We start from the raw sequence: 27,278 nt of genomic DNA on the forward strand, positions 1-27,278 counted from the left end.
CCTAAGGCGATTCTTGGCACTGTCATTTCAAAAATGCCGGCCACTTTTGAGGGGAGGTAAAGTGACCTTAAGTGCCTTGGTTTTTGTTTCTACAGACTGTCAAATCTGCCCTCCTCCTGCCACGCTTCCACTGTTGAACCCATATCACTACCCTTAGCAGGGAACCCAATAGAACCATACTCTTAAGTATTCGTCAGGATGTACAGGGTCAAACTCAGTCACTCTCTGTTGAGAAAACTGTTTACAGAAGATTACTTGAAGGAAAGAACTGTTAGTTGGTTTCTTTTCAGTGGTTTTTGACCTTGTTTTCTCAGGTTTCCTTTGAGTTGGATGAAAGCTGTGGACTTTTTTCATAGAGGATAGGATGAAGAAATGTATTAAAAATGTCCAGGAATTTTTAACCCATGCCCCCTTTCCTGCCCCCCATCTTCCACAAGTACTCTAATCCTATCCGTGAACCTCATCTCCATGTTCCCTTTCTGGTATGCTAACACCTGTTCCTTGAACTGAGCCAACCACCTTCAGAAAGTTATACCCTGCACCAATATGCATACTTGGCCTCTGTGGAATTACTTAGGGGAGTCGCTCAGTTTTATGTTGATATTTTGATATGGTGCTTGAAGTGTTGAGTCACTGCATGTTGACGGTGGTTACAAGAAACTGATTTTTGGAATGTGTCACTGTATTTGCTATGAGAATGTTGTCAAAGATGTTGATTCATTCATTCTTTCATCATTGGGCAAATATTTGAGTACTTTTCTTCGTGCCAGGTAGACTCTAAAGAAGCTATTCCGTGGACTCTAGACTCTGTGAAAGCCAGTGTGAGAACATCTGAGCCCGTCCAGGAAGCATCAAGAAAGATTTTATTGAAGGATCAGCTCAAGTTAGCAGACAGGGAAGGGGCAGGGGTTAAAGGTCCAGGAAAAGGTCCAGAGGAGATGGAGAGACTTCCAGGGATGTAGAATGTTTCATGGGCTGGATGAAAATGGGGCAGGACTTCCGAGATGATTGCCGGGATGGAGAACTGGCCAGTTACATCTGTAACTTTTAAGAACCCCAGGTGTTACTGTTTTAGCAAATAGGATTTGGTGGCATACGTTTTACCTGTTGACCTCAGTCCAGATTCCATTTGACATGCTACTTGTTTCCTGCTTGCTCATTTCCATTAGTGTTCAGTCTCCTCTGTCTTGCTCTACTGTATGTCTTTTTTTGAAATGCCATAAATCATTTTAGCCGCACACTGATTGGGTATACATAAAAACAAACAGTTTCAGAGATCCTTCTGTCTAAATTGTCAAAATTTGTTAATGAAATATATGCCTTAATATTTATAATAAATGTCCTGTCTGTACTAGTGGGCTTCCATTAATTCATTGTAGCAATTGTGATTGACTCTAGCTTGTTAAAACACAATTCTTCTTATCTAGAAAATGCACACAAAGGCCTAATAGCTAAAAACATAATACTGACCTTAAATGATGTGCATTCCACTTATGACTTTTATTTTAGATTTATTTAGTTTTAATCAGACTATTTTGTAGTATTTGGAATACATATTGTAAAAACTACAGAGGTAATAAAATGGGGAAAGAGCAGACAGGACAACCATAAAACTATGTAGAAAATGCTGTTTGTAAAAAGTAAATGTTTGCCTGAGGCTGTTACAACTGTGGGGAGGGGTTGAGGCAGTTTGTCGTTCATCTAGTGTCAAGAAACCTGCATACACCATTGGATTCATTAAGCCAATTCTAAAAGAAGAGAGTAAGGCCTAGGCTGTAAGTCGTGATCATCCTGAATTAGTCTGAAACTCTAGGCCAGGCTTTGGTGAAGTTTCTTAAGTAGTTAAATGGTTTTCTCCCTGGACTTTTGTGATGGACAGTGTTCCTAAAGCCTTTTATCCATGGCTTCATTTAAGGGCTGGTTCCTTTAAGCTTCTTACTTAATCGTTACTGATGACTCTGAGACTGAGGACTCTAAACCTGGCAGTTACTGTGTTTGTTGTCATAAAACAGGGCAGTAAGAAGGTACCTAATAGACCATACCACATTATTTTTGGAAAGCCGAGAAAATAGATGAGTTTCACTATTCTCAATTTACAGAGCCTGCATTGATTCGAATGAAGATGGGGACTTGAGTAAATCTACCGTGTTGAGAAACTACAAAGAAGCCCAAGAATATGGTTCTTTTGGCACAGCTGAGATGTTAAATTACTCTGTTAACATATATGACGATGGAAACCTGCTGTCCATTGTGACCAGTGGAGGTATTTTGTTTCCGATTTGGTAACTAGAGATAAACTTGTAACGTGGTAAGGTGATAAATTTCTGTAGCCAAGAAGAAGCCTTATAGAGAATTTAACTTAGAGATTCCACCTAAAGAACTAGGTGTATGATAATAAATGGGATTTGATTCCCTGGCAAGGTGTTGTTTTCTTTAAAGTTGTAACCATGTAGGATCTATTCCAAGAATACAGGTGTAGTCCAGCCACAAAAAAAACACCCAACATAATTCATCTTATGAAAATTCTTTTGGAAGGAATTTTACTTCTGTGTTGCTGACTCTTGAGCAGTTCACCAAGTACAGAGTCGGGTATAAAGATCCTCATGTGGCACTCTGTGTAATTTCAAAGAAGTGGGAAACTATCCATATACCCATGGACAAAAAAGTTTGTTTAAAACTGTGTATTGTTGGGGACTATTATATAGCAAAATGAATAAATCTACATATACCAGTATTCATAAATCTCAAATATATAAATTTTAAATAAAAATATATTGATAAAACATTTGTGTGAAATTGTAAAACATGCCAAATAATACCACACAGTGTTCATGGGTGTATGTGTTTGTATGATAAAAATACAGATGGGAAGAATCTACACCAGCTTCTACATAGTGGTTACTTCTGGGAAGGGAGCCAGGATAGCTTTAACCCTTTCTTACCCCCCTCTCACAGTATTATCAAATTATAGTTGAAGTACAATAAACTGCACATACATACACAATTTGATAAGTTTTAATAGACATGTACACCTAGGAAGCCATCGCCACTGTCAAGGTAATGGACATATCTATCACCCCTCCCAGTCTACTTGTCTTTCTTCCTAATCCAGCCTGATGCACCCGCCCCATATAGCCACTGAACTCTTTGTCAGTGCAGATACTTTGTGTTTTCTGGAATTTTATAGAAATAGTTCCGATATGAAATCTACCCATATTATGGTTATAAATAGCTAATTCCTTATCACTGAGTAGTGGCTCATTGTGTGGATACACCAGGACTTAGTTACCCACTCACCTGCTGGTGGACACTCAGATTTTTCCAACACTGGTGTGTAGGTCTCTGTGCAAATATGTTTTTGTTTAATTTGGACTGGTATCTAGACAAACCAGTTGGGTATGGTAAATATGTTTAACCTTTTAAGAAACAGTAGCTGTGCCCTTTTATATTCCACCAGCGGGGTGCGAGGGCTCAACAGCTCCACATTCTTGTGCACATGTGGTGTAGTCAGCCTCCTGTGACATTTAGATGCTCTGACTTGTAAGTGGTGATGTCAGGTGTTTTTGGGGAGATCAGGGGCGGGGGGGGATTACATTAAAATCTAGCTTCCCCTTTTTTTTTTTTTTGAGAGAGTGCATGTGAGAGTGGGGGAGGGGAATGGAGGGAGAGAGAGAGGGGGAGAGAGAAAATCTCAAGCAGGCTCCATCCCAGCACAGAGCCCAACGCAGGATTGAGTCTCACAACTGTGAGATCATGAGCCAAAATCAAATGTAGGATGCTTAACCGACTGAGCCACCCAGATGCCCCAAGCTTCCCTATTTTCAATTGGGAAAAATGAGAAAGGAAGAATGGGTAATATTGGGTCCACAAAGGGGACACTTCTGCGTAAACACATCAAGAAATAAAACATTGTCGAAGCCCATCATGTCTGTTCCTAAACACACATCCTCTTAGAGTTAACCATGGTCCTGATTTTTTTTTTTATCACCGCATTAGATTGAACCATCCATTATTGCTGTTTTTATAGGTCAGAAATGATTAAATAGTGGCACTTTCACGTAGTTCAGTCTAACATAATGTGTTTCCGTTTATATAAATGAGATTATTCAGTATATATCCTTTCGTATGTGGTTTCTTTAGAGCAACCTTATTTTTGTGTGCTTCATCTCGTAGTGTTTAGAAGTAGTTGATAATGGGGCACCTGGTAGCTCAGTCGGTTGAGCATCTGACTCTTGATTTTGGTTCAGGTCATGATCTAACAGTTCCATGGGTTCGAGCCACGTTGAACTCTGCACTGGCAGTGCAGAACTGCTTGAGATTGTCCCCCTTTCTCTTCCCCACCGCCCTGCTTGCACTGTCTCTCTCAAAATTAATAAATAAACTTTAAAAATAGTTTAATATTTATTGCTGTGTGATATTCAATTCATTAATATACTGTATCCATTTACCATTGATGGATCTTGGGGTTATTTCAGGTTTTGAATTTTGCAAGCAATGCCACCGTGAATGTTTTTGCACGTATCTTTTAGTGTACATGTGCACGCATTTGTGTTGGGTGTATAGCTGGAAGTAGAATTCCTGGATTGTAGGGTATTCCTGTGTTCAGCTTTCTGTAATGCTGGTCTATATCCTGCCAGTAGTGTGTGGCTGTTGTCAGCCATAAAGTTTTAGCCATTCTGAAAGGTATGCCGAGGTATATCTCATTGTGGCTTTTTTTTTTTTAAAGGTTTATTTTTTTTAATTTTTGAGAAAAAGGGTGTGAGTGGGGGAAGAGTTGAAAGAGAAGGGAGAGGAGCAGAGGATCCAAAGTGGGCTCTTTGCTAACAGCAGCAAGCCTGATGTGGGGCTCTACCTCACGAACCACGAGATCATGACCTAAGCCGAAGTTGGACCCTCAACTGACTGAGCCACCCACGTGCCCTCTGATTGTGGCTTTGAACTGCACTTTCCAGATGACTCATGAAGTTGAACATCTTTTCGTATATTTATTTGACATTTGGTTATCATCTTTTGTGAAATGCTTTTCAAGTGTTTTACCCATTTTTCTCTCGGATCTGAAAGATAATATGGATTTAAGCTCTTTGTCAGCTGTATGTATTGCAGATACTTTCTCACCTTTGAGACTTGGATCTTGTTCTCAATGGACAGGATAGAATCCAGGGTAGCAGAGTAATTCAAGGTTTCACTTTTTTATAAATTATTGAGGAGAGACTTAAGATGATAGTATACAATTAGATGTTAAAATGAGAGTATTTTTATTAGATTATTTTATTTTATGCTTAATACATAAATCGAATGCTTAAAACTTGGAACCCATGAAAATATTTTGTCATCTTCCCCTCTTGCTGCCTGTAGGAGCTCATGGGACACACGTAGCTAGTATAGCTGCTGGGCATTTTCCTGAAGAACCTGAACGGAGTGGTGTAGCTCCCGGTGCTCAAATTCTTTCAATCAAGATTGGCGATACAAGACTAAGCACAATGGAAACAGGCACGGGCCTCATAAGAGCTGTGAGTGTTTGTGAGGTGTTGATTTAGAAGATTAACGATGGATAGTCTTGGATATTTTTAGTCTTATGAAGTGTTCTTCATAGTTCCTAGTTCACTAGGAATACACTAGACTGTATTTGGTATATAGGACTTGGTTTTAAGAAGCAAAAATGCTTATTTCAGTTTTAAATTATTTTTATTAAAAATCACTTGATAAAATTTTTTGGAAAATATGAAAATATTATTTATGTTTTACTTTTCATTTCCATTAAGCCCCCTGACACACTATTTTGAGATACTTTAAAAACCCCAAACAGACCTTTTCACCAGCTTGCTCCATTGGTCTAGGAAGAATTGAACTCATAGTCTGCGTTTCATTTTAACGTATGGATTAGATTTTACTTGAACTTCAGTGATTTTAGAATTCAGTCAGAACCATTCCATTCTGCACCTGCTAGTTGTGTTTTTATTGACTACTTACTATACTGTGTCTCCACCTACCCTTTAAGTTTTTCAGCTTCAAAGTAGAACGGAAGTGGAAGTAGAATATGATTGGTTAAGAAACTGGGAGTCCATGCCTTTATTTTACTGGTCAGTCTTTCTGTAAATTGCTGCCTCAACTAGACTCTTCATCTTTTTAATAGATGATAGAAGTCATCAATCATAAGTGTGATCTTGTCAACTACAGCTATGGAGAAGCTACTCACTGGCCAAATTCTGGGTGAGTGTTCTCAGGCGCTCATGAGCCACAGGCTCGAGCCGACGAGCATTAGATGTTTCTGTGCCTGGGTGGCACGCCACAGATGAAACCGGGCAGTCCCCTGGCTCAGTAATAAGGGCGGGTCTCGTGGGCTCCCGGCCCCCGTTCCCGTGGTCCTGTGTGTGATGTGGTCATTCCCTCCCAGCCGCCGAGACCCGCCGGCCCACCCGTCCACTGCTGCATTTCCGAGTTCCCAAACAGTGTGCTTACCGGACGGAATGTAGACCGTGCATCTCGGTCGCTCAGCGTCACCTTTGATCATCTGCATGTACTCTTACATGGCCTGCATGGCCGTTGACACCGTCTATTCTCTTCAGAGACCTTCAGCGACCCTTCCTTTCTTCCCTCGGCTGATGTTCTCACCTCTTCCTTTCCCAGAGACGATAAAAGCCCTGAGAGGGGACTCCTGTCCTTCCTGCAGCCTACCCTGACCCCAGCCCCTCTGCCTTCCCTTCTTGTAGTAAATGAAGTGCCCGGGGTCAGAAGTCCCTCAAGCACTTGCTGTGTGGTTCCCATCTCCCCTCTCCTTAAAAACTCCCGTAACATCCCTCTCCTTTCCTGGATTAATACCACTCCACAGGCACGCTCTAGAATCTGCTGCCTTTGAAACAGATGGATCTCTTCATTTCACATTGCTTTCCCTCACTCCTCCAGCAAAACTTGGTTAATGGTGTGTATTCACCACTTCCGAGGCTCCTCAGCACATTTTGACACGTGTCCCGGGTCTTCCTGCTTTTCTGTGCATTGGTGTCTTCCTGCTGCCAAATCCAGTGGCTCAGCCTTGGTCTGTTACCTCACCTTTTTTTCCCCCCAGGGTAATAACTTTGAAATTATTTAAAGTGTTTACTTACCTAGTCATCACCTCTCCCCCATTCCCATCACCAGCCCATCGATATCTGCGTGTCACCCAGTGTCTGAAGCTCTTTCATAAAGCCCTACCAAAAGGAAAATTTTACCGAGCCTGGTTTGCTGTCCTCAAGCAACGTAATTTTCTCAGATAACCGGCATTAGATTTCTTGCGACACGTCCCTCCCCGCCCCACCGCCGTAACAGTCACCCTGTCGTGCTCATTTCTTTCCTGAATGTAATCTTGCCTTCTTCTCTTGCTTCAGTACCGTTGTCACCTAAGTGTGTTTCTTTCTCTCTTCCTTTGTTTGACCTTCATCCTATTAAAGCCACCTTTCCCTGATACTCTTCCCCTCGTACCCCGTGATTATTGCGTCTTGGCCCTACGCCTTTTTTCCATTTCCTGCATTTCCCCAACTGTCTAACTTCGTTTCTTTTATTTAATACCAGTTTGCTTCTTGTTTGCTGTCAAGTTCTCGCCAGATTCTTTATTTTAAATCTTACTCTTAAGTTTTTCCTCTTGCCCGGTTCCCTTTCATCTTTGCCACTCCTCATAGATCTGCATAGGAATCCCCTGAGGAGTCACTTCTGACCAGATCATTTTAAGGGGAGGTGGGAGTCCAGCTGCCTGTTGCCCCACCGTCTGATCCAATCCCTGCCTGTATGTATTTCAAGTGTTTGCTTTTGGTCCTTTGGGTTTATTGTCCCTCCATCTATTCACCATCATGTCTAGCACTCTTCCCCGTTTACCGCGGTCTCACGACTCCTTCCTTACGCTGAGACCCAGCTGGGGTGTGCCGCTTGGACTGGCCATGTCATGTTCCGGCGTTCTGGGGCTGGGTGTGCCACGGGTTACTTGCCCTGCATTCGAACAGCGTGGGGTGTTATAAACAGTGGGAATAAGGCTAAGCACGTACAGTTTGAGAACGTCCCCCGAGTGATTTTCATGCACGCCTTCTTGTAGCCACTGTTTGAGTTCTACTACTTGGAACCCATATTCTAGTTTGGTTTCTATGTACGCCATATTTGAAAACATCTTCACAGTATACTAAGACATTTTTTTGAAAAGTGGGACAGTTTTCTATGTCCAAAGGAATTGTGTCTCTCTCTCTCTCTCTCTCTCTCTCTCTCTCTCTCTCTCAGGAGAATTTGTGAAGTCATCAGTGAAGCAGTGTGGAAGCATAACATAATTTACGTTTCCAGTGCTGGAAATAACGGTCCGTGCCTTTCTACCGTCGGTTGTCCCGGTGGAACTACATCGAGTGTGATAGGTTAGTTTCCCGTTTCAGAGCTGGGCTTAAGAACAAGCCAGCAAACCCCTCAGTGAATGTGATGTTAATCGCATCTCTACTGCATGCAAGACACCGGGAACCTCCCTCGGGTGCCCTCAGGAAGCACAGGTGTAGCCAGACCCGCTGGTTCGAAGGCAACTGCAGTGAGTGGCTTATGGAAAGTACAGGCACAGCCGGGGCTCACAGAAGTGCAGTTGCTTCTGATTTGAGAATTTAGGTGAGGCTTTCTGAAGTGTGGCAGCGAGGATTTCAGTGAGCAGAAATGAGCAAGGGAAGGGTTTTCCAGACTGAGTGAACAACGTAAACACAGATGCTTGCTTCACTTTTTATTTACGGTGTATGGCGGCTAATTTTAGTGTAGTTTCCTCCTTTTCATTTCTTGTGGGACATACAGGAATAGTCAGATGTTGAGAAAGGGAGCTTTATTAATAAGAGCAGTTGAAACACATTTATTCCATGAATGTGACTTCCTTCCCGCTACTTGGTCTGTCGGATGTGATGCACTCAGTTGTTTGTTTCGCTGTCCTTGGAGGGGAAAAAATGCCTGTCAACAAGAAGAATTAAGGGAAATCAAAATGAGTTGTGCTCATAATATTAAAGTGGTAAAATTAGCTGTAGCTGCCAACCTGTGTGAAAACACCCACAGAACATAACACCCTCCCCGTTTTGTTTTGTTTTTTTTTAATGTGAGGCATGAATGAGGAGGATGAAACGAGAGAACAAATAGGTAGTAAGTGATATCTGGAATTATTTTCTTTACTTTCACATTGAGAGCACTATAAGGCTTATACCTCTTAGCATTTGTAATTGGATGCATGACAGTAGAAACTGTTTGGTCCCAAATAATTTTTCTGGTGTATACATCAATAACTGCTTGAATAGATACATATTATAGTTGTTACTAAAGGCATACAATTACTGTAGATGTTATCGATACATAGTAACATCTGGGTATCAAAGTTTAGAAACTAGTCCTTTAAAAATTTTTTTTTTTTAAATCTCAAGGTATAGCTTATTTTGTATGATTTAAAACTTCTTGGTTCAGTAATTCTGTTAAATCCTGTGTTGAGACAACAGTACCTACCAGTGATCTTTCCTTTGTATTTTAGTTCTCGAGATATTTTAAATAAAATGAAACCAAATAGGTCTGAAAGGTACCTACAGATCAAAATACACTATTCTCCCACAATACTCAGTATTTTGTCATGTTCTTATCCCCAGATTCACTAGAAATTTGTAAACTAAATTTTACAAAGTGATTACAGTTTTGTGTGTGTCTGCATTGTTAACCTAAATCCTGTTAACTCACCTATTTTATCCAGTCTTCTACTCTGTGTCTGTGTTTGCTATAAAGAAGAATTAGGAGCTGGTGGACCTGGATTGTAAGTCTTTCTCCACCAGTCCCTGTGAGCTTAGTAAATTTTTTTCAGCCCTCTCAAGGCCCTGTTTCCAGATTTCTAGAATGAGGAAACTGAGTTTGATCCCTATAGGTCTATGAATTTAGAGTCTTTGTGACTAGTCTGCCTTTACACGTTTATCTGAAACACCGAAACATGTTAATGTCTCTGCTGTTTGCTTGTTTTTATAGCCGTTTCGGGGGAGGGGGTACTGCGAACTTTATGGGTAAGAATATTGGATGCAGTGGTCATTTAAAAATGAAGACCAACTAATTCCCTTACTTTCCTAAAGTTATAGTTTATAACACATTTATCTTTCTATCTTATACATACACACAGTTTTAGGTACATTATTATATTTGATTCACACAGTAACCCTGGTAGATATTTTTATAGTCAAAACCAAAGCACCTCGTTTAACATCTGGTACATAGTAAACTTTCCTTGCTTATGAGATTTTCTTTCTTTCCATTTATGAGCAAACACTAGGTACAGGGTGACTAAGGGATTTACCCAAGTGAGTAACAGTGATTTGGAATGAAGCGAGTGAACACATAAGTGACACATAAGCGAGTGAACAGTGGATTTGGAATGAAGATCTAATTTTGTGTCCTTTTGTTAACGATGAAATTCATCCCGTAGGTGTTGGTGCTTATGTTTCTCCCGACATGATGGTTGCTGAGTATTCCCTGAGAGAGAAATTACCGGCCAATCAGTACACGTGGTCTTCTAGAGGCCCCAGGTGGGTTGAGAGTGGTACACGGTCTGTTACATATGTTTTGTTGAACTACATGGTGGGGAGGAACAGAGTTTTGATAACTTTACCAGTTCTCTGGGTTTTTACTTTTTCAAGATTATCATTTTGATAAACAGTCTCATTTCAGGGAAACATCATTCAAGGAACAAATTATAATTATTTCATCGTTAGCTGTATGACATACCTGTTCTGAGTGTAAGATTAGAAAAATTGGTTGGAACCTGGTCAAATGCCGTAATGCTAGATTCAAATCCTCTGAGTTCAGGGATCTTCGTAGTCTTTTCTCAATAATTTCTTCTTTAAAAATAAGCTTATTTCAATGGTTGACTGTAACGGTCATTGAAAGCAGTCGGGCTGTAGATCTCCATGGGGATCAGCAAGCTTTGCCTGTGCCATCACTGTAGACTGCCCACATCAGCCCACCTAACTGGCCTAAACGCTGCATCACTGCACAAGAGCAACTGGGGATACAGTTGGCAAAGGTTTATGTGTTTTACATTCAGTTAACAAAAGTGTTACTAAATTTACTAACTCTCTTCTACAGGTGATTTTGAAATGTTTTATAGTCAGTATAACACACAAAGTATTAGAAAATGTTTAAACAGACTTTGTTGTTAGTCTTATTTGCCCATAGAACTATAGAATAATTAAAGAGTTAGTCAATTATGGGGGAAACTTGGATTAGGGAGATACTGGTTCACAAACCCAGTTATTCTAGGAATTGAAATAATTTGTTTCATGTTTTTACTGTGCTGTAAACATGGAATCGTACTTCAAATACATGGTTTAACTATTAGATTTAATTATTAGGATATGAAGTCTAAAACATTGACTCATCATCACTGAATGAAGCACATTCTGTGTACTATTTGAAAAATCTTCTTTGTCAGGAAAGGTTGTTAGACATACAGAATTTACTTGACTTCCTGGTATTTGCAAGTATGGCACATTTGGTTTTTCTTAACAAATTTTTTTAAGTTTATTTTTAGAGCACGTGTGCAAGTTGGGGGGGGTACCAAGAATCCCAAACAGACTCCATGCTGTCAGCACAGAGCCCTGCCACAGAGCTCTATCCCATGAACTGTGAGATCATGACCTGAGCTGAGATCAAGATTTAGACGCTTAACTGACTGAGCCACCCCAGTGCCCCAAATATGGCATATTTATTAAAAGACACATTACCAAACAAAGTCTACATAAGCATGTTTTGAATTTGTATTGCCTATTGTATTTTAGAAGAACATCATCACTATTTAAGGATACTTACATAATGTTTATGTAAAGTTTTTTTTTTGGTAAGGAATATGTAAGGTTTATATAAAGAATATTTATATGGGCGCCTAGGTGGCTCAGTCAGTTAAGTGCCCGACTTTGGCTTGGGTCATGATCTTGCGGTCCGTGGGTTCAAGCCCTGCATCAGGCTCTGTGCTAACAGCACAGAGCCTGGAGCCTGCTTTGGATTCTGCATCTCCTCTCTCTTGCCCCTCCCCCACTCATGCTCTGTCTCTCTTCATCTCTCAAAAATTAACAAATGTTGAAAAATTTTTTTTAATTAAAAAAAAAAAAGAATGTTTTTAAAGTAGACTCCATACCCAACACGAGGCTTGAACTCACAGCCCTGAGATTGAGTTGCACGCTCTATACCCAGTAAGTCAGCCAGGAGCCCCAAAATTTTACTTTTTTTAATGAAAACTGTATTTACATATCATGGAACCCTTTTTGGAATACTTACTAAATGTTTTATGATTAGCCACTTTAACAGAGTAGTGGGAAATGACTACAGAGAAGCAGGAAGTAGTTAGAATTCATGACTTTTCCTAGTTCTTTTTTCCAGTTGTGAAATGCCACATGCTCGTTGTGAGTATCGATAGACAATATAGATGGTGCAGATCACATGGGGACATTTTCAAGGACATTCTTTTAGTTACTCTCCTCCTGTACATAAATGCGAGATCACATGATTCAGGCACCTCCATAACCTTTGTTACTCAGTAATACCATATGAAAATCTTTCCAGGTCAACAGATATTTATTTACCTGGCGGTACTTGTTTTAAGGTATTCACTAAAGGGGGCGGGGGTGGGGAGCACTGGCCTATTTCAGGAGGAGGATCTTATTTGCATTGCTTTCAGCTCTGTATAAATTTGAAACCAAATTGCACTAGTATTCCTAGCCAGGAATAAAAATAGTTCAGTCAGTGGGAGGAAGGGTGGTAGGAGGGAGAGGCCAACAATTTATGGGGAATTTATGGCCACTCTTCCAGGGAGGCCACAGGAGTGTGTCATGTTATTCCTTTGCTTGGGGCACAGGGCAAAGCTTGTGTTTGCTGACTGTGCGATGAGCTCTGTGGACTTTATCTCATTAGATCTTGTGCAGTCAAAGCCCTAAACAAGGTGGCCGTGTTGACTTGAGCTGTCCAGGGTGACAGCCACGAGTCCCACGAGGTTAGTCTGTATTGAGATGTGCTGGAAGGGTGTGTGTCAGATATTCAAGACTTAGTTCAAAAAAGAATATAAATTAACTCATTTTTTTCTACCAATTACATACTGAAATTATATTTTGGATACATTGGTTTAAATAAAATACATTATTAAAAGGAATTTTACCAGTTTTCTTGTTAGCTTTTAAAAAAAATTTTTTTTAATGTTTGTTTATTTTTGAGAGACGGATGTGAGTGGGGGAAGAGCAAAGAGAGAGGGAGACACGGAATCCAAAGCAGGCTCTGAGCTGTCAGCACAGAGCCCGACACAGGGTTCGAACTTCTGAACCATGAGATCGTGACCTGAGGTGAAGTCAGACGCTCAACCAACTGAGCCTCCCAGGTGCCCCACATTAGCTTTTTTTAAGTGGGGCTTTTGGAAAGTTTTAAATGCCCCATGTGTCCCACATATTTCTTTTGGACAATGATGTATTAAATTTTAGACAAAGGCAAAGCTTCCACTTATTGCATACAATAAAATACATTCATTAAGGAATCTGAGCAATGACATTTATTTTCCCTCTGTAAATATACCTGATATCTTTTACACATAACCCCAGATACACACGGACACACACACAGATTTTGTTCATTTATAGGGAAAATAATTGCTATACAATGGAGAAATAGCTGTGCTGGTTATTTTTTTCCGATTGATTCTGATACTACAAATTATCCGTGGTATTGTACTCTAGATTTATTTGACCACTGGCATTTTTATGAATGCCCATGTTTATCGAGTCCTCAACCATCATAAGCAAACTTTAATGGCTTTTCATTCAGTGCCGATGGGGCCCTAGGAGTGAGTATCAGTGCACCAGGAGGAGCCATTGCTTCTGTCCCTAACTGGACATTGAGAGGAACTCAGCTAATGAATGGGACATCCATGTCTTCTCCTAATGCGTGTGGAGGCATCGCCCTGATACTTTCTGGTAAGGACGTTGCTTAGTGCTCTGCTCGGTCTGACTTGGTACTGTTTCTAAATTCCAGTAAAGTGATGGTGAATCTGAAGTGTATAGCCTAATATGAAGTCAGGTATTAGCCATAAAAAATAATTGAGCAAATTTACCTTTTTGCAGACAGATGTTTGTGTTTTCTGAAGTTCTCGTGGTGAGAAATTGTGTAGAATTGGTAATGTTCTGGCCCAAAGTAAAGTTTAAGGTGGAGAAAAATTATGTGATTATAATTATTTAAATGTGCATTTGTTCATTCAACAAATATATTTATTGGCTGTTAATGACTATTGAGCATTATTATGGCTCAAAAGTACTTGCCCCTGTGGAGTTTATATTACAGCTGTGGGAGACAGACTATAAACAGAATTACCAGTAGTTTATCTTATGTGTTAAAAGGTAATGAATATTGCCGTGGAGATAAGTAAAGTGGGAAGGGTGGTAGGAGTTCCTGGGGTGGTGTTCAGAGGCTCACAGGATTAATTGGGTGGCATTGGCATTGACTTGGACTCAGTTATGGTCACCGGGTTGTTGCAAAGATTCCACTTCAGGAGTGCTCCTCTCATGAAGTCCAAGGACCCTCTGCCCTCATTTCTAGCCCCTTTCAACCACATCAGGTATTTAAGTTTGCTCCATGCTTCCGGTCCTTGCACGTATTATTCTCTCTGCCCAGAACTCCTTTGTGCCATGTTTTGGCCTTACAGACTCTTGTGCATTCTGGTAAGATTCAACTCACATCTTCCTTCGCCTGATAGAACTTCACCTTCTTTTGGATTCTCACTGACAAAATTGGCCACTTTCTTGATTTGCTCTGACAGCAGCATCTTTCCACGTTCTCATCTCCTACAGTATGATAAGCGCACACATGCTTGATGAGCTCTGCGGTGGGCAGGAATGCTATATTACTTGGGGTTCCTAGGTGGCTTGGTTAAGCGTCCAACTCCGGCTCAGGTCATGCTCTTGCGGTTTGTGAGTGCGAGTCCTGTGTCCGGCACTGTGCTGACAGCTCAGAGCCTGGAGCCTGCTTCAGATTCTGTTATCTTTCTGTCTCTGCCTCTCCGCTGCTCATGCTCTGTGTCTGTATCTCTCTCTCTCTCTCTGTCTCTGCAAAATAAATAAACATTAGGGGAAAAAAAAGGAATGCTATATTACTCACCTTTTATCTCTAACAACAATCTTCAACACAAGGCTGACAAATTGGTGACCTCCGTGTCCTTCTCACAGAACAGTCCTTCCCAGCTGGCTACTCCTGGCATCACCCGGGAGGCTGTTAGTATCAGTGCCTGGGATCCAGTCTCAAAGATGCTGAAGTAATTGAGCTGTAGTGAGGCCTCAGCATCTTTTCTCGCTTGTTTGTTTTAAGCTCCCTTGGCGTTTGTAACACACAGGGAGGCTGGTGAGTGTTGGTACTGCTGGCGAGCATTGGACCAGCAGTGTTTTAATGAAAGTGTCACCTGAATGCCTTTGGCATCTCCTCTGCAGAGAGGGCACTAATGCCACAGCATAATGGGCATCAAGTGATTTTTGTTGAATGACATCTGTGCGTGATGCCAGCAGCTTGAGTCAGACTGTTGTAGTTCAGGTTTTTAAAAAAGATTAAGAAATGGGCACGTTAAAGCCGAGAAATGTGTGTGTTATTGCTGCTGGTGAGGGAAAGAGATTTCAAGTAGCAGACTCTCTAATACTCCTTTTCTTGCTTTTGCTTTGTCATTTCAGGTCTGAAAGCTAATAATGTTAACTACACGGTTCATTCAGTCAGAAGGGCTCTCGAAAACACTGCCGTGAAGGCTGACAATATAGAAGTATTTGCCCAAGGACATGGTATTATTCAGGTAGTGTTGTGTGTGTGAAAAATGGATTGCTAATCAAGATGCAGTCTTAGCTGTTACTGGATACTATTTCATATAATAACAGTGATTGAGTTGATCTAATTCTACGTTACCTGATCGTAATAGTTTCCGAACTGGTAAGCAAACAGGGTATGAAGCAGATTTTGTAGCTAAGACAGATTTGTTGCAGTAAGAGAAATACAGTAGATGTAGGACACACAGGGTAGAAATTCAAAGCGAAGAGGTCGAGGGCAGAAGCTGTCACTATAACGGCGTATGGAGGAGTCCCTAACTTTGGTCACTTGGGAATAGTGATGTGAGTCCAGAGAGTGGAGTGGGGTTGCGGGGGTGGTTGAACTGGTGTTGTGTCTGAAAAGGTAGACTTGTCCTCTTAGGCGAATGTACAGACTAACTTTTTGCCTGTACTTTGCTACAACCGAAATCAAGTTGGTGATTTGTTAATATTTTCTTGACCCAACCATTGATATTTTACTTTTTTTTTTTTTAATTAGGTTGATAAAGCCTATGACTACCTCGTTCAGAATACGTCATTTGCTAATAAATTAGGTTTCACTGTTACTGTTGGAAATAACCGAGGCATCTACCTCCGAGATCCCGTTCAGGTGGCCGCACCTTCAGATCATGGCGTTGGCATTGAACCTGTATTTCCGGAAAATACCGGTAAGTAATGGACAGTAAGCTGAGGTGCTCACATTTGTGGTTTGAATGAATAGTATCGTACGAGAGAAAGGCCATTTGGGTTAACGTTCTAAAGAGAAAACATGAATTGCCAATATTATTATCTTAAATCTTACATAGTTTAGGGAGATGCGATTGCAGGTAGGGTCCTGATATCATGGCAATTCAGTGAGTCTGGTGACTACAGAGGAAAACAGTAGCCTAGGCCTTCAGTGACCCAGAGTTTTATTAAATTGTGGACAAGAAAGCATCAGGTTCCTTTTCTTTGCCACTTTGACTGCTTGGGTGTAAGACAGAGAGGTTCGGTCAGAGAGTGGGTGGCAGAAGCAGCTAGCCAGAACCACAGCTCTTGGAGGTAGGAACAGAATGGTCACCACTGTATCCTTGGCATCTTCCTTTGGGTCAGATGGCACATAGTCATGAAAACACCCTGTCGTGAGGCTGTGGCCACGCGGGTAAAACGTGAACGGATCACAGGTACACTACAGCCTAGGAAGATCCTGTGGCTGTTATTTAAGCTGTGTTTTAGAAGCCCATGTCCTAGTGCATTTTTACAATTGACTAAACTCATTTGTTAGGTTTTAAGAGAAGGTAGAACTTTTGAAAAGGGAAGAAAAGGAAAAAAGTACTAATCTTTAATTTTTGGTCTTTTTAATGCTAGAAAACTCTGAAAAAATATCCCTTCAGCTTCATTTAGCTTTAACTTCAAATTCATCTTGGGTTCAGTGTCCCAGCCATTTGGAACTCATGAATCAGTGTAGACACATAAACATACGTGTGGATCCCAGGGGCTTAAGAGAAGGATTGCATTATACAGAGGTATTGGTACATCTCCATTTTACTTTCTAAATACTCTTTAAAATGTGTAAAAGTACCTTATGTGGCAGTCTGTGTTCCCATTGGTCTGAATTAGTTAAGGGTGGGTATGCATGCATTTGTTATTTTGCCATTAATTATGTGACCCGACATCAGAAAAGTGGTGTCCGCTCGTGCTTAAGGCTTTTAAATTTTAATATTAGATTACTTTACTCTGTGAATAGATTTTACCTTTTTTTCTCTTGTAAAGGTTTATGGATACTGAAACTTCCTCTTTTTTTCTAGGTGTGTGGCTATGACATAGCCTCCCCTAACGCAGGTCCTCTGTTCCGAGTTCCAATCACTGCAGTGGTAGCGGCCAAGTAAGTAACGAGTTACCGCAGCTGTTGTTACATGGAACTTTTTCGTGGCTATTTATGGCAATAGTGTGAACTTTTAAAGGATTGATAGACCAGAATCAGGTAACTGGGCTTTAGTTCTGCTTCTTGCTCGAAGTTCAGGGTGGCACATAGTCTTTGCATCGCTTGTTGACTGTGAGAATACCTGGGGACGTCTCACGTGCCCTGCCCCAGCACTGTGCCCCGTCTGATCCGTCTGCGGTTGGTGGTATTGTTTCGTCCCTTCACCTACTGTTTCCAGACTCTTCCCTTCCCATCTTGTCTTTCACCCCAGAACCGAGGAACTCTGATCTGATCGTACCGCTTCCTGTTTAAGATACATTGGTGGCATTCCCAAGCATCAATGCTGTTTAAAACAGCAAACACCGATCCTTCAAAACCAGCATTTCCTATCACCCCATCCACCCAGCTGCACGTTTCCACTCACTGGTGCCGTCGCCCAGGTTTCCTCAGACTGGCATGTTCCTGGTCATCCCCAGGCGCAGGCAGTCCCTTCTGGCTGCCTCATGGCACTTTTTACTTGCCTGCAGTACAGGCTTTAGCCATTATGGTCAATGTTAGTTTACCCCATTGGACTGTGAGCCCGCTGAAGACACAGGGACTGTATCCTACGAGTTCCTGTGTGGAGCCCATTACATAGTATATTCGGAACAAAACAAATTGTTTAGTAGATGAAGTACGAGATCGAGATGGGAATTCTGGAAACAACGGGAAGTTCTCAGTTAATGGTTTCTACTGAGTTAGTTACACTGGTAAATATTAAATATGCCCTAGGTCTCAGCCTGTAAGAAACCTAGGATGAGATTCTGGAGATAAAAAGTGACATACACATGGAGAAATTACAGAACACTTAAATTCTCAGATTTTCCCTGGAAGTCCAGTAGGAAGTTAGACAAAATAATATAGAAGATTCAGGAATTTGCTGAGACATCATCTCCTTCAGGAAGCTTTTCCACGAACCAAGTACCTTTTCTTTCTTTACTGCTAACACTTCCTATCTACCCCAAGCATATTATGTTAAACGTTTTTGGTAGTTTTCTGTCTCCTCCAGACTGACTAGGGCAAAGGAAAATATTTTATTCAGTGTTGTATTTGAAGCTCCTAACAACAGGACCCCATAGGTATAGTAGGCACTCATTAAATGTTTGTCACACTGACTACAGTTTATCCTTAGCATACTCTTTAGGTTTCAATAGTGGGTAATTACATATTTGACTTTTATGTGTCATTGATTTCTTACAAAAATGCTGTGAAAGTACTTTTCTTCTTTACTGTGTCATTATAGCATGGCGTATTTTGAAGCTATATAAAGAGGTTTAATACCAGTCTCAGAGCTATAAGATAGTATCGGTGACGAGGCACCTGAGTGGCTTAGTCAGTTAAGCGTCTGACTCTTGATTTCCACTCAGGTCATGATCTCATGGTTTGTGAAATCTAACCCTTCATCAGGCTCTGCGCTGACAGCCTAGAACCTGCTTGGGATTCTTTTTCCCTCTCTGCCCCTCCCCCGCTCACACACTCTTTCAAAAATAAATAAATAAACTTAAAAAAAAAGACCGTATCAGTGACACAAAACATTACGTTTGATTTTAATATTTAGGACTCACGATAGTTTAGATTCTAGTAATTGGGAAATCCTGTGAATGAAGGATCCATGTATGTGTGTCTTGCAGACAGATTGTAGCAGACAAGTAAATAGGAGAAAAATCACTATCCTGGGCTATCCAGAGCTTATCACTACTAACACGTTGCAAAAATGAGAATACTGTGCGAACTGTTTTGTAACCAGCTTTTAAATCCCTGTGTTTATTTCCAATGAACTGTGTTTATTTCTAATGTTAAAATCTAGAGTACCGGTGGGCTTATAATATAAAGACATTTTTGTGACAGTGTCACATTTAGCTGTTTATTTTTATTTTCAGAGTAAACGAATCATCACATTATGATCTGGCCTTGACAGATATACATTTTAAACCTGGTCAAATTCGAAGGCATTTTATTGAGGTTCCTGAGGGTGCAACATGGGCTGGTAAGTAACATTTGAGTCCGTCCTGACCACTTACCTTTATGTACGTTCTATCCTTTCTGGGATTGGACCACAGAAAGTTTGTGTATCTCTAGTATGGGCCTTTCTCCTGACAGTACTACCTCTGACACTCTAGATTTGCTGTTAGATTTAAAACATTAATAAGATCTTGTACTATTTTGCATTGATTCATACATCAAATCATCTAGGCTATTTTAAGATGTTTTAATATTCAAATTTTTAGCTTAGTTTAACATTTTTTATTCTTTGAAGAGACAGGGACAGAGCACGAGCAGGGGAGGGGCAGAGAGAGAGAGACACACAATCGGAAGGAGTCTCCAGGCTCTGAGCTGTCAGCACAGAGCCCAACGCGGGGCTTGAACCCGCGAACTGTGGGATCATGACCTGAGCTGAAGTCAGACACTCAACTGACTGAGCCACCCAGGCGCCCCTTTTTAACTTAGTTTAGTATAATACTTTGTCTCTTAATGATTAGAGTCAGAGCTGTATGGTTGAGAACTCTGGGCTACCGCCCATATAGGGCCCATGGAATTGTCTAATACTGAGCTCTGATAAAATGTACACTAATAATACTAAAGGAAAAATCTATGGTTGATTAGTATTGAATCTGATATCTTTTTAACGGTTAATGCCTGTAATTATAATGCTCTAATTATGATTTGTTCAGGTTGCTATTGAAAACAGGGTTATTTTTATAGGAATTTATTGGATGATCCAGAATGGAAGTAGCTCAGAGCATATAGCAGTCTTAGATCAGCAGTGTGCTGGGGGAGGGCAAGGAAACGGGAAGATGGCGGTCAAGGGTACAGACTTTCACTTACAAGGTGAATAAGTTCAAGGAATCTAATGTCTAACACAGTAACTGTGGTGAACTGTTCTTTATTATGTATTTGAAATTTGCTAAAAGTCAGGTTTGAAATATTTTCACAACCACAAAACAAATTGGTAAGTGTGTGAAGTGATGGATGTATTAACTAGCCTTATTGTGATAGCCATTTTACAATATATGTGTGTGTATCAAATCCCCACAGTGTACACCCTGAACTTACACACAATGTCATTTGTCAATAACAAATACACTGTATCTCGGTAAAATGGGGTGGGAGGTGGTGGGGGGGCAAAAAACAACAAAACCCAGAAATGTACAACAGATGATTCCTATTTCAAATAATTAGAAATATTGTCCTAACACTAGGTTTTGTGTTCTTAGCAATTGATTAGGTTCACAGAGCTCTGTGCCCACTTGACCTTGGGAACCAGAGACTAAGCCTTGCTCTAAGTTTCCTGTATTAGAGTGGGTGTTCATTAGATAAGATGCTGATTCTGCCTCACAGGGATTGTGGCTTTGCCTCCAGCTCAGCCTCAGAATAAAGCTAAGCACATGCAGTTCTGACAGTCATACTTTCTAGAAGCAGACGGGAGGGAGAGACTAGGAAAAGTTGTCAGTGAAGTTGAAGAAATAGATACTAATGGACTTTAGGTATGGTAACAAGTAGAGGTTTCCAAAATTAAAATCCTTTATCAGGAATTGATTGGTCCTCAGCTAAAGCAACTTTCCTCAAAGCAACAGAGGGGAGCAGGGTTTTGTGTAATCGTGTCCATCTGTGGATAGCTTGCTGTTCCGTGGTGTTTGGAGTTTGCAGCATGGCGGCTGCTCATTTTAATGCTGTTCTGTTTCTTTTCCGTAGTCGAGTCTTCTACCCTTTTATCTTTATTCATTCTGTTGATTCTTTGTTTTTGAGAAAATCCGCGCATTTCCTTTGAGTATATTATTTTATTGACAGTATGTCGTTTTCTAAAAAGTTGGCGTTATTAAAATACTTGTATGTCTTTTTTTAAATCCTATCAGTTTAAAGCTTTGCTTCCCCCCCATCTGACTCTAGAGGTGACTGTGTGTTCGTGCTCTTCTGAGGTGTCGGCCAAGTTTGTTCTCCACGCAGTGCAGCTGGTGAAGCAGAGGGCGTATCGAAGTCATGAATTCTATAAGTTCTGTTCCCTTCCGGAAAAAGGGACGTTGACTGAAGCTTTTCCTGTCTTAGTAAGTTTCAATTAATAGTTTGAAATCCTAAAATGATGTCTTTTTTTATTTTTGTTGTGGGCCAAACCTAAGTATTTGAATTTGGTTTTATAGTTTGTATAGAGCATATTGGGACTGCATATTTTATTGATGCTGAATAAGTAAAGTAGGAAGGTGGGTAGTCTTGGTGGGTTAGTGGAGACCAAGCAGGAGGTAAATATTGTTTGAACTCTTCGATAACTTAGTGAAGAAAAGTGCTGGTCTGCTAGGTTCTGATGCCTTACGACACGGACCCCGAAGTGGATTGTTTTCCTCGTCACACAGATCATTTCCTCATTTATGTTTTTCTTCATGTTTTCTACTTGTTGCATTATTAATGCCCCGTTAGTTAAGAATCCATGAGGCTGTTTTGCTGTAGAGGTGAAGCTGTTGCCGCTTCCCACCCGCAGGGCTGCTGCGTGGCAGGGCCCCTCCTGCGTGGTGTCGTTTGTCCTCTGCAGGAGCCGGCGTTCTTTCTCAGACCTGTTTCCGTAGTGTTTTCAGTTAGTTGTATCATCTTTCCTGGATCTTATGTTTCTGATTACTTTTTCTTGTATGTGTTAGTGTCCTGTGACCCATCTTTAAACTTTCTAATGCACCGAGTACTAGAAAACCTAATTTAAAACTCAGTGCTTCAAATAGTTTTTGCTTTTAATTTTTCTAAGAGAAAGATGTAAATGACCGTAGTTTCATTTTGCTTTGATTGCCAGGCAGCTCTGAGCCTGCAACTCAACTGTGGGTATTGAATAGGCCTTGCAAAGCTGAAATACCCCTCTTATCATTGTTCTTATAACTTTTCCTTTGGCCCTAAGTTTTTATTCCAGTTTGTTTTCATCATTGTTTTATTTCATGTGCTCTGAAAAGCTGCCTCAGATCTTTTATGACAAGCACTGTAGGATTCTGAGTAAATAACTGTGTATTTAAATGCCTGTACTCTATCTCTGCAACCATAATCGTCTAACTCCACACATAGCTGTACAAATAGGAAAAGTTTGAAAGCTAGAATTGCTTTAAAACACCTACTATTTATATTGTGTACTTTGAAGGAAAGTGAGAGAAGGGAATTATACATCTCTGATTTTCATCTTTCTTCACAGGGTGGGAAAGCAATTGAGTTTTGCATTGCTCGTTGGTGGGCAAGTCTCAGTGATGTCAATATCGATTACACCATTTCTTTCCATGGAATAGTGTGTACTGCTCCTCAGTTAAACATTGTAAGTTCCATGTTTCCATCATTTTTAACGTCACTTATTTGCATTAGGGAAAAATAATCTCACTGGTTGGGTTTAAATGTTAACGTGCAGATTACCTATGGTTCTGGAAATAACGGTAGTCTTTATTCATAGGTGTTTACAAACTTTGCGTTAGACATGTCTATTTTAGGTCCAAATGTTTAAAAGTATGGTTTATTATCAACAAAGTTTGAGAATCTAACTTGATAAATATCCTTTGTAGCATGCGTCAGAAGGAATCAATCGTTTTGATGTTCAGTCCTCCTTGAAGTATGAAGATCTGGCTCCCTGCATAACCTTGAAGAGCTGGGTCCAGACACTGCGGTATCTTTAAATGTTTTAGGGCTACAGATGTTGAGCATCGGTGTGGTGGGGAGTGGGGACATCTCTTACACTCTTTGAAAGGACTCATCTTCTTAAATCATCTGAGTGCTGGAAATACAAATGCACTTTCTGACTTTCCAGCCTAGGAATCCTGGCAGCCCTCAAGGAGGCAGCCCCAGCAGTAGCTTCCAGCCTTAAATAACATGGAAGTAAAGCTCTGGGTGTGGCCCCTACAGGACCCAGCCTGTGATGTGTGCGTTGCCATCTGCAGTTTGGACAGGAGGGTGCGAGTCAAAACCTGTCTCTACTTCGACAGTGTTAGCAGTTGCCCCAATACTGGGATCTGGTTACGTGTTGACTATGTGTTGACATTTGAAAATGTTTTTGTAACCTCACAAGATTTAAAGTATGTATTGCTCTGGTTCAGTCAGTGGAGAATTCTCTACGTGAATACTATATTAAAATACTATAAAATATACTGAAAATATAATAAGATATACAGAGTTTAGGAATGTTCATTGTCACTTACTGTGACACGTCATAGATTTTGTTGATTATAGTTTCATTGGTCTCAGTGAATGAACTCTTAAATCAGTTATACATTTGTCTAATTACAGACCACTGAGTGCAAAAACAAAACCTTTAGGATCAAGAGATGTTTTGCCAAATAATCGTCAGCTTTATGAGATGATCCTGACCTATAACTTTCATCAAGTAAGTGTTTATATAATGAAGTATAACCTTAAAATGAACTTCTGGGTTTTGTTCATCAATCATAAAGTCAAAAATGGAAGGACAAGGGATTGAGTGTGTGTGTGTGCGTGTGTGTATCAAAGAGTCAAGTAATTAACTGTGGTTAATTTGGAATTATTCTTTGGAAAGTAATGATTTGTAACGATCTAAGTCCCATTTGGGTCTGAAGTCATAAACTCTAATTTAGTGGTAACTTTGCCTTTGAACCTTAGTGTTTGTAATCACTGATAACTGTTCAGTGGTTAGACGTCTCATCAATGCCAGATGCCTTCTGATTATGGCAGATGGCCTGACTGCTTTCTCTGAAGCATACATTAAAACCATGAGAAGTCGGAATAACTCTTGGGTTGAATGAGTAGTAAAAGGTAGTTGAGGGCGCCTGGGTGGCGCAGTCGGTTAAGCGTCCGACTTCAGCCAGGTCACGATCTCGCGGTCCGTGAGTTCGAGCCCCACGTCAGGCTCTGGGCTGATGGCTCAGAGCCTGGAGCCTGTTTCCAATTCTGTGTCTCCCTCTCTCTCTGCCCCTCCCCCGTTCATGCTCTGTCTCTCTCTGTCCCAAAAATAAAAAAAATAAACGTTGAAAAAAAAAAAAAAAGGTAGTTGAGACTAGTGTAAATGTGGGATCTGAGAATTTATGTAGGACCAGTAAGATTTCAGCAGAATGCTTATTGGAACATAATATCAATTTGGTTTTAGTGTTTAGGAGATGATTGATTTCGGTGAATTGTCAAATTTCAGTTTTATCAAGTAATTAGAGGTCCTGGAGGATACATATTATATTCATTAATGCATACAAATCGCTGGGTTTGTATTTTTAAAAACTCGTAAAGGAGAAATATTTTTTATTACTGCCAAAATATTGGATGTTCTGCATTTTAAAAATCGGTTACCAAAAGGAAATGTTTTTAATACTTTTTTTTTTACTTTTTTTTTTTTATTGTCTATTTATTTTTGAGAGAGAGAGCACAGAAGAGGGGCAGAGAGAGAGGGAGACACAGAATCCGAAACAGGCTCCAGGCTCCGAGCTGTCAGCACAGAGCCCAACGCGGGGCTCGAGCTCACAAACTGAGATCATGACCTGAGCCGAAGTCGGACGCTTAACCGACTGAGCCACCCAGGCGCCCTGTTTTTAATACTTTTAATGTAAAAATCTCATCAATAACAGTTTTGCAGATCTACATCAGAAATCACGTAAATCATGTCAAGTAATCATTCGTTTTTTTTTTTGTAGCCCAAGAGTGGGGAAGTAACTCCAAGCTGCCCACTACTTTGTGAACTATTGTATGAATCAGAATTTGACAGCCAACTGTGGATTATATTTGACCAGAACAAAAGACAAATGGGCTCGGGAGATGCCTATCCACATCAGGTATGAAATCAGTAGTGATTTTTAGAATTAACAGAGGCTGTTTCCTGAGATAATGAATGTCTGATTTCTTGTTTATGGTAATTTTTTTCTGTTTTGTTTTTTTTTTTAATCATATAGTTTTGTATTTACTTCTTCGACATACCAATCGAAGCTCAGTTAGTTGTCTTGTATAAAATAGACTGTGACAACCTCTCAGCCATGTAAAGTCAGCTGATTCAAGTTTTGGGGTAGAGGAGGGCACAGGTGATGCCTGCAGACGCTGACCGGCATAGCTTTTTATTTTAAGTATTTCTCCTTCCTTCCCACTGCTTCCACCCATCTGAAGGCTGAAAGCGGATCATCTAAGGTCATATGAGCATCTTGAAATGATCCCAGGTCTGAACTTGGTGAAAAGCACTACAGCAGTGTCTTCAGTTTACTAGAACTTTGACATTCATTTCTTCCTGACATGGCTGTTTACTCAGCACTTACTATATGCCAAGCACTGTGCTTGGTACGATTGTCTCAAGGGGAAAAAATCTTTTATTCAAACAGTTTGTAGAAATTTCATCCGATTAAAATATCGTTACCAAGAAATGAGGTATTTCCTGTAACATCTATAATCTTATGCCAGATAATGAAAATAATTTGCGCAGGTTTTTTTCAATTCACTAGTCAGGAAATGATTTCCTTTTTCTCAAAGCAATCCCAGCTCCCCCCACCTCCTCAGTGCAGACTGGGTTACACGGTGCCATTACTTTATTGTTTACAATCTCCTCGAGAGAAAGTGCCGATGCAGGATATGGCGTTCCACGCTCCTGAACAGGCTGACTGGGTGAAACGTAGTGGATTTGTACTCCTCGATCTCTGCTGGCTCCCTGTTCTCCCTGTTTGGGATAAAGAGGTGCGGCGTTCTGGCTGTAAGATAAAGACGACCCGCTGTGTACGCACACACGTGCGCATTATTGGTCTTAGATATTATACAGCACCTCAGTTTTGCTAGGTTTGGTGGCGTTTTATCCATGTTCTAAAGACTCACAAACTAGAAAATCATGGCTCTCGTCAGTCTTGAGCAGACACTGGTGTAGCTGAGAGAATGAGCATAGCCTGTTGTTGTGGCAAAGTGAGGGCTTGGGAGGCATTCCCGCCCGCAGCTCCCTTACCCTTTAGTCTGCACATGGCCGTGGACCGTTCACATGGTGCTCTCAGCCCTGGTGTGCAGGCAAGTGTGTGCATGCTCTGTGTGTGCTGATTGTTCCTGCTTATTCTCTTACTCTGAGTTCCATTTACTTGGCTAACCCGTACTTTTCCCAATGTTCTTTGTCTTTTTTAGTATTCTTTGAAACTGGAAAAAGGAGATTATACAATTCGACTACAGATCCGTCATGAGCAGATCAGTGATTTGGAACGTCTTAAAGATCTTCCATTTATTGTTTCTCATAGGTTGTCTAATACCTTGAGCTTAGATATTCATGAAAATCATAGCCTTGCACTTCTAGGAAAGAAGAAATCAAGTAATTTGACATTACCACCCAAATATAATCAACCATTCTTTGTTACTTCCTTACCCGATGACAAGTAAGTGGCAGCGTTGCTTACAGTTAATGTCTGTCCTAAATACTGTACTGTTTTTATGTGAGTTCATTACATTGGGCTCAATTTACAGTATATTGTCACATACTGTTTTAGACTAAGATGATTTCTCCCTTTGATTTTTGAAATCTGAGCTACGGGAATTATTTCAGATTACAGTTGTTTTGATGGTTTACTCCGATTACCTTTGTGAGACTTTTTCTTTAGTTC

General features: G+C 40.6%; 1 protein-coding gene across 6 annotated transcripts in view; it reads left to right on the plus strand.

Annotated features, from left to right (window-relative positions):
• Window positions 1–27,278, plus strand: part of TPP2 (tripeptidyl peptidase 2) — a 67,951-nt gene that overhangs the window by 20,790 nt on the left and 19,883 nt on the right. For all 6 annotated transcript variants that reach the window (XM_030313701.2, XM_030313668.2, XM_030313693.2 and 3 more), the window contains exons 6-22: window positions 2,100–2,263; window positions 5,356–5,510; window positions 6,134–6,210; window positions 8,239–8,366; window positions 10,427–10,526; window positions 13,804–13,952; window positions 15,690–15,805; window positions 16,315–16,483; window positions 17,163–17,320; window positions 17,603–17,679; window positions 19,638–19,744; window positions 21,646–21,800; window positions 22,916–23,032; window positions 23,274–23,374; window positions 23,992–24,088; window positions 25,359–25,496; window positions 26,809–27,053. In XM_030313701.2, the coding sequence (XP_030169561.1) occupies window positions 2,100–2,263; window positions 5,356–5,510; window positions 6,134–6,210; window positions 8,239–8,366; window positions 10,427–10,526; window positions 13,804–13,952; window positions 15,690–15,805; window positions 16,315–16,483; window positions 17,163–17,320; window positions 17,603–17,679; window positions 19,638–19,744; window positions 21,646–21,800; window positions 22,916–23,032; window positions 23,274–23,374; window positions 23,992–24,088; window positions 25,359–25,496; window positions 26,809–27,053 (2,253 nt within the window). The remainder of the gene's footprint in view (window positions 1–2,099; window positions 2,264–5,355; window positions 5,511–6,133; window positions 6,211–8,238; window positions 8,367–10,426; window positions 10,527–13,803; window positions 13,953–15,689; window positions 15,806–16,314; window positions 16,484–17,162; window positions 17,321–17,602; window positions 17,680–19,637; window positions 19,745–21,645; window positions 21,801–22,915; window positions 23,033–23,273; window positions 23,375–23,991; window positions 24,089–25,358; window positions 25,497–26,808; window positions 27,054–27,278) is intronic.

This window comes from Lynx canadensis, chromosome A1 (assembly GCF_007474595.2).
Source record: "Lynx canadensis isolate LIC74 chromosome A1, mLynCan4.pri.v2, whole genome shotgun sequence".
Taxonomy (NCBI): domain Eukaryota; kingdom Metazoa; phylum Chordata; class Mammalia; order Carnivora; family Felidae; genus Lynx; species Lynx canadensis.